At 43.6% G+C, this 7,695-nt stretch overlaps 1 protein-coding gene across 1 annotated transcript; it reads left to right on the top strand.

The window, feature by feature from the left end:
• The first annotated feature begins 864 nt into the window (after positions 1-864).
• On the top strand, positions 865-7,079 carry LOC109868963 (keratin, type II cytoskeletal 8-like). Its single transcript, XM_020458748.2, has 9 exons — positions 865-1,391; positions 3,141-3,349; positions 4,522-4,582; positions 4,681-4,776; positions 5,076-5,240; positions 5,425-5,550; positions 5,698-5,918; positions 6,047-6,090; positions 6,224-7,079. The coding sequence occupies exons 1-9, from the start codon at positions 978-980 to the stop codon at positions 6,496-6,498; spliced, it is 1,611 nt and encodes a 536-aa protein (XP_020314337.1). The 5' UTR covers positions 865-977; the 3' UTR covers positions 6,499-7,079.
• The last annotated feature ends 616 nt before the right edge of the window (positions 7,080-7,695 follow it).

Genomic DNA, 7,695 nt, shown 5'->3' on the forward strand with positions numbered 1-7,695 from the left:
GCTTGTTGACAAGAAATGTGTGGAGTGGTTGAAAAACAAGTTTTAATGACTCCAACCTAAGCGTATGTAAACTTCCGACTTCAACTGTATGCTGAGAGGTGACACTGTTCAACTACATGACAATTTGAATAAGCTGAGTGAGTGCTAAAAAAAAGGTAAAACAAAGTTCATATGAGGCTGATTAACTTTATGACATTCAACATTCATTTCAGATATCTCTAACAGATAAATATATTAAAAAGGGTTCATAAGTCAGTTGATACACTATTACTTATAGATCATTATGAATCTGTAGAAAATGGTTAGTAAGACATTGGTTGAAGTTTTGATGCTTGGCAAATCGTGTAATAGTAAGAAATGTTTGTTTATTATTGATTCCTAACCTAAACTAATGATTAACAATCTACTTATAAAGCCTAGAAACCCTTACATTAATGTAAAGTGCTACCATCCAAACTTACTCAAGTACAATAATACCTGAACGTACAACAACATAAATAGATCAGAAAGTTTAGCAAGGAGCTGGGTAAGGACTGACATAAGGCTTCAGATCTGTTTACACAATAGCCACATTTACTGCTCTCATATTTCACCACAGATGTCACATTCTAACAGTTATTCTAATGCCCCAGCCCCTATGCCGTACCTCCATCATGGAAAAAAACACCCCAAAATACCTACAAAATTGTGTTTTTGCTAACAGGCTCCAAACCCAGGTTTTGGTTTCGTGGGCTTGTGTTAGAAACTAAAAGTGTTCTGTTACACTGCACAACTCCTCCCTCTCCTACCATTCACCCAGAGGCCTGGCCAATGAGAGTTAGCCATTGGCCCCTCCCACCAGGGAGGCTCTTAAAACCAGTGCTGTAGCTAATTCTCTGTCTATCCACTCAGGTCTCCCCAGTACTCCAGACAAGCCGCCTGCCATTCTATCTCCCCCTTATTGTCCTGCACTCACCAACCACTCAAGACCAGCCAGGATGTCGGTCAGGAAAACCACCAGCTACACCGTCAAGTCCTCTTCCTCCGGGGCAGCCCCTCGCAGCTTTAGCAGCATGTCCTACTCTGGACCTAGCCAGGGGGTCTCTCGCCAGAGCTATAGCGCCCGCAGCTCCTATGGAGGGGCCAACAGAGGCATGGGAGGTGGGTTCGGGGCCGGTGGTGGAGGCGGCAGCTACATTTCCAGCTCCTCTGCCTATGGAGGTGGCATGGGCCTGGGGATGGGGATGGGGATGGGTGGCATCTCTCATGCCCCCATCACTGCTGTCCAAGTGAATAAGAGCCTGCTTGCCCCCCTTAACCTGGACATCGACCCCAACATCCAGATCGTCCGCACCCATGAGAAAGAACAGATCAAGGGCCTCAACAACCGCTTTGCCTCTTTCATTGATAAGGTCAGTCCTGGTAACCTGTCTGTCTGTCTTTCTGTACCTATGAAGATATCTGACAATGTAGTTTGCCTGGAGCTTGTAGACTGTCAGAAAATTTAAAAGGGAAGTAGAGACAGTCATGTACTGTGGGATTTTATGAATCTATCTCTATTAGCCATTAGAATGCTGAGGTGTCTGTTGTGTAATGAATGTGGAACAGTGGAGAAGATCCATAGAAAAGTCCACGTTGTGTAATGCTGGTACACGCCAGCTGTTACATTGTTAGGTTGGTTACACGCACAAGCAAACTCATGAGTTTGGAAAAGGGAAGGAAATTTAGAAAAGTCTGATATTGAATAAAGCACAGATACAGTCAAACTAACTAAGTGTGATCATTTTCCCTGGGTTCTCAAGATTTCACATTTAATGGTTTGCAGTAATTGTCCTTTTATAGGGATGAATAACAAAAGTGCAGCAGGGTGGGGTGGGGGAGAGAGTTTCTACAGAAGGGTGTGTCTGTCTCTGGTTAGAGTATAGCTCATAGCTAGTGATCTGGTTTACTTTGGGAATGGCTACCCTGACCCTGCAGAGGGGTGTATGTGACCCGCCCCTACCCTGGATGACATGACAAAAAAGGTGATACACCTGAAACACAGCATTTGGTCATCACCATCATTGCTATGCTTACATACATTTCACATTCCTAACAAGTCTTGGAACAATGGAGTGAAATTCATTGATAGGGTAGCTTATACTGATAGATGGAGGGCAACATCTGAACACGGTCAAACACCAATAGATAACATTTACAAGTGATAGCAATGTTTGCTTTCATTCATGCCTGGGGGGTGTTTTCTTTATGAGTTTTCTACTGGCCTATCAGTTTTCTACTGTCCCACATGTGTAGGCTGCTCCAGTGGGTTAATATTTTATAAGGGCAGCTGGTTTCATGTTCTAGCTAACACTAGTGGATTGATTACATAAAAAGGAGCTAAACTAATCAGAAAGAGATTTCACCTCTGCATGTTTCCAAAGAAACAAAATAAAAATGTGCAAATAGACTATTTTCTTATCGTGATAACAATTCCCTTTTATACTTATTTCTAAGTATTGACTCTTATCCAATACCAGTTGACACAGCCATTTTAAGAGAATTCCTGATCTCACCTGAGATCTCACCTCATTCATCAGCAATGTCCACTGACAGCCATCTATCTATTTTCTCACCCTATTGTTAGTGAGCCAACATGTCAGCCTGCATGCTCTCCCCTTCCCCCATTAACACCTACCTGTATACTACAGTCAAATATTTACATTCTAGCCAATTGGATGAAGCCCCGCCTATATCTTTGTCCTGTTCCTCTCTATTCTCCACTTCCCGACCTTGCCCTTTTATTAAAACAGGAAAACATGAAGGAAGCCTAAATTCACCAGCTCTTTCCATCTGCCCCCTCTGCCTCCTGTCAGGATGCACGTCATAGCTTCCTTGGAAAAACAGCTTGCTAGGTCTATCCTGAAAACAGAGTCAGCTGTCCGTACATGTTCCAAACACTAATTGAAGCAATAAACACCCTAATTTAATGAGGATGACATGATAGTAATGGATGAGTCATGTTAGCCCACCATCAAAGTTCCTAATGTCCTTTTATTCAAAAATTTGATTAATCTCTTTATTTTTTTCATATAAAACAGAAAAAGTCCCAAAGGCAACAATATAATATGATAAACTTGTGATCAGTGTGCCTATCAAATGCATAAACTCTCTACACATAGGTACGCTTCCTGGAACAGCAGAACAAAATGCTGGAGACCAAGTGGGGTCTCCTCCAGGGACAGACCACCACCCGCTCCAACATTGATGCCATGTTTGAGGCCTACATCGCCAACCTGCGCAGACAGCTGGACAGCCTGGGTAACGACAAGATGAGGCTGGAGGCTGACCTGCACAACATGCAGGGTCTGGTCGAGGACTTCAAGAACAAGTGAGTAAGACTTGAAGAAGAAGTGACTACAAATGTTACTCCTTTTACCTAGCTGACCCTCAGCCACATTCTCAGCAAATGCTTTGATTAGGCTTCTGTCCCAGTGCGTAGCACCACTGTAGAGATAAGGTCATGGAACGCATGTTAGTAAAGGGAGTTTCATGGAGTATTTGATTTAATCAGTAATGCATGACACACCAGTAATAGGTAATTTCAGTACTATGGATGGACAACACCCAACTGCAGTCCATTGTTTTCACATCATAGGGATTACTCCATTGAATAAGCATTTCCTGGAGGGACCATTCTATTTCATATGTCTGGTGAAAATCATTTAGAGGTGAAAATCATTTAGATGACAGAGCTGGATGTCTTTCAGCTTCATGTCACACACTTGCATCATGGTGCACACATCAGTGTGTCAGTCCTGACAGACTGCTTATGTGCTCATATAATTTATGTCCTCAGGAGAAAAAGCACAAAGTAAAGAAACACCACACAAGTTTGGCATGGAGTCAAGATACCACAGTAGAAAACAATTCCCAGACGCATATTTGTTGTGGACGTAGCACTTATGCCCCCTAGTGTGAAAATTGTACATTACCTATGTAAAGATAATCACAATAGCCCAGCAGCATACCACCCTGCATACCACTGGCTTACTTCTGAAGCTAAGCAGGGTTGGTCCTGGTCAGTCCCTGGATGGGAGACCAGATAATGCTGGAAGTGGTGTTGGAGGGCCAGTAGGAGGCACTCTTTCCTCTGGTCTAAAAAATATCCCAATTCCCATGGCAGTGTTTGAGGGAAACTGGGGGTTGTTAAAATGGGTCTCTGGGGTCATTAAAGATCCCATGGCACTTATTGTAAGAGTAGGGGTGTTAACCTCAGTGACCTGGCTAAATTCCCAATCTGGCACTCAAACCATCACGGTCAACTAATAATCCCCAGTTTACAATTGGCTCATTCATCCCCCTCCTCTCCCCTGTAGCTATTCCACAGGTCGTTGCTGTAAATAAGAATGTGTTTCAGTCAACTTACCTGGTAAAATAAATACATGTTTTTTAAAAACACATAATAAATAGTTACAATATAATTATGAAATAGAAATATATAATGTAATATTGAATATATGAATATCAGAAAAAGCTAACAATTGCTCTGTATCTTTTCAGGTATGAAGATGAGATCAACAAGCGTACAGAGTGTGAAAATGACTTTGTGCTCATTAAGAAGGTTAGTAACTTAAGTTTGGATCCCATTCGTTTTTCTGTCATTCTCTTATCGTCATCTTGCCATTTTACTAACATATTGATTGTGAATTATCCACTCAGGACGTGGATGAGGCGTACATGAACAAAGTTGAGCTGGAGGCTAAGCTGGAGAGCCTGACCGATGAAATTAACTTCCTGAGGCAGATCTATGAGGAGGTACGGCACTGAGCTCATCGCTTAGCTACTTCAGTTGTTAATAAGACACTCATACATTATAACCAGTGTTGTTGGCGGCTTCTAACAACTGCTCTGATGTATTTGCATATGGTTTATTTACTCACTGAGTTATGGCATATGGATCTGCTTGGTATCTGGACTTTGACGTCAAACTGATGGACTCAATCTGGGTGGGTTTTTATCTCTGGGGAAGGCAGACGTCTGAAAGCCTTGTCTGCAATAGGCCAAGTGTTAATGGTCTCTCTCTTTTCTCTCTCTCTCCTTCTCCCTCTTCCCAGGAGCTGCGTGAGCTTCAGTGTCAGATTAAGGACACCTCAGTGGTGGTGGAGATGGACAACAGCCGTAACCTAGACATGGATGCCATCGTGGCTGAAGTGCGCGCCCAGTATGAGGACGTCGCCAACAAGAGCCGGGCCGAGGCGGAGACATGGTACAAGAGCAAGGTACAGTAATGGGCTTAAATATATATTTTCTCCCTTTGGCCTCTTGATTATGTTCAGGGCTGCTAATACCCTTTCAGTACACTGTAAGTGGTTCAAAGGAACATAAGTTGATGTCACATGGTTCTTCCACACTAACCATGTATTACCAACAAAGCATCCACTTTCTCCTCTGTTGGATGTTTAGTATGAGGAGATGCAGACATCTGCCACCAGATATGGGGATGACCTGAGATCCACCAAGACAGAGATCTCCGACCTGAACCGTATGATCCAGAGGCTGCAGTCTGAGATTGACTCCGTCAAGGGACAGGTACACAATAAAGAATCTCTGTGCTAAGAATTAAATTGGTGGCATGTAGACCCACATGATATTGACAGAATAGAGTATTTTTCAACGGAATTATCAATTTGATAATAAGCAGAAGTAGCGACATGCTGCGTCTTTGTCTTCTGTTAGCGTGCCAACCTGGAGAACCAGATAGCCGAGGCTGAGGAGCGCGGGGAGATGGCAGTGAAGGACGCCAAGCTCCGCATCAGAGACCTGGAGGATGCCCTACAGAGAGCCAAGCAGGACATGGCCCGCCAGATCAGGGAATACCAGGACCTGATGAACGTCAAACTGGCCCTGGACATTGAGATCGCCACCTACAGGAAACTGCTGGAAGGAGAGGAGGACAGGTGAGCCTTTTGACAAACATGGAAATGGGAAACATCAATTTGAAAGTACAGTGTAATCTTAATATAAGATAATGGACATTTATTACCAAAAACAAACATTTTCAAAATGGTCTTCTTTTCACCACCAGACTAGCAACTGGTATCAAGTCCATCAACATAACCAAACAGAGCTGTAAGTACCTGCTTTCTTCAAATAAAACCCTGTGTTTTCTCCTTATGTGTTGTGGTGCATTCATAACATCTTGATATTCATATTTAGCCAGCCCCTACGACAACAGGTGGTCTCTCTCTGTGTCACCTTACAGCTAGCTACAACTCCTTCCCCTCTGAGAGTGTTAACAGCAGCTACACTAGCGGCTACTCCAGTGGCTTCTCCGGCGGATACGGTGGTGGATACGGCAGTGGATACGGCGGTGGCAGCAGCTACAGCTCTGGTAGCGGCTATGGCAGCGGCAGCCGCTACGGCGGCGGCAGCGGCACCAGCGTCACCACCCAGAACAAAAAGAGTGTTGTCATCAAGATGATCGAGACCAAGGATGGCAAAGTTGTTTCCGAGTCCTCTGAAGTGGTCGATGATTGAGCGGCTGGATAATGCCCCCTTCTCTACTCTCTTGCTCACCATTCCACTACAGTGTAACAATTCAAGTCAAAGGTAAACAATGCTACATGAGAAGAAATATAAATGTGGCTGTTAAGCAATAAACATTTTTAATCCAACCAAAGATTTGAAAGGGACCAAATAATATTTTTCTTGTTCATACTGTATGTCTTTCGCCTTTTCTAATTCTGTACTAAAACAAAATGCCTGCAGTTTGCTACACCACAAGTCAATAAGCAAAACCATAAGTTGCAACTTGTAGTACATTCTGTCCAAACCTATGCAACCCTGTTAACTGTATAGAGGGCCATTCTCTGAGTTCCGTTGCATGAAAAGGATGATAACGTTGTGTTCATGAGTAGTGTTGCTCAGAGTGTGTGTGAATGTAACAGTACAGCAGCCGTGTTTTTGGTCAACTAGTCTAAAATGTCTGCTAGGCTTAAGTAGAAGTGCATGTCTTCACTGTCGTGTTCTATTGGACCCCAAAGAAGCTGCCCACAGTGTACTGTTGCCTGAGGTGCTGTTTTTGCTACCAAACAATTAAATGTGTTTACTGAAAACTGCTTGGATTGTCTGAGTTTTTCATCTTGATTCTGTATGCATATAGGTAGCCTAGTGGTTAGAGCATTGGTTTAGTAACCGAAAGGTTACAAGATCAAATCCCCTAGCTGACAAGGTAAAAATCTTCTTCTTCTTCTAAAAAGTCTTTCTGCCCCTAAACCACTGTTCCTAGTCCATCATTGACAATAAGAATTTGTTCTTAACCCAACTTGCCTAGTTAAATAAAAACATTTTTTAAATTTTGAATTCCAACATGGCAGCGATGATTGCATAATCTAGAATTATGAGCCTGTGTTCAACCCTGTCACCCAGAATTTCCCAACTTGGGTTGCACACATAAATGAGCATTCGATGTCATGAAGTCCGTGTAAAAACCAGAGATAGACCACTGCGCCACCCAGGAGGCCCCTAAGGCACTGCAGTTCTAGCTGTGCCACCAGAGAGTCTGGGTTTGAGCCCAAGCTCTGTCGCAGCTGGGCATGACGGGGAGGCCCATGGGGCAGCGCACAATTGGCCCAGGTTAGGGAGGGTTTGGCAGGCAGGGATATCCTTGTCTTATTGTGCATTAGTGACTCCTGTGGCAGGCTGGGCACAGTGCACGCTCACCAGTGTTTCCTC

This window comes from Oncorhynchus kisutch, linkage group LG24 (assembly GCF_002021735.2).
Source record: "Oncorhynchus kisutch isolate 150728-3 linkage group LG24, Okis_V2, whole genome shotgun sequence".
Taxonomy (NCBI): Eukaryota; Metazoa; Chordata; class Actinopteri; order Salmoniformes; family Salmonidae; genus Oncorhynchus; species Oncorhynchus kisutch.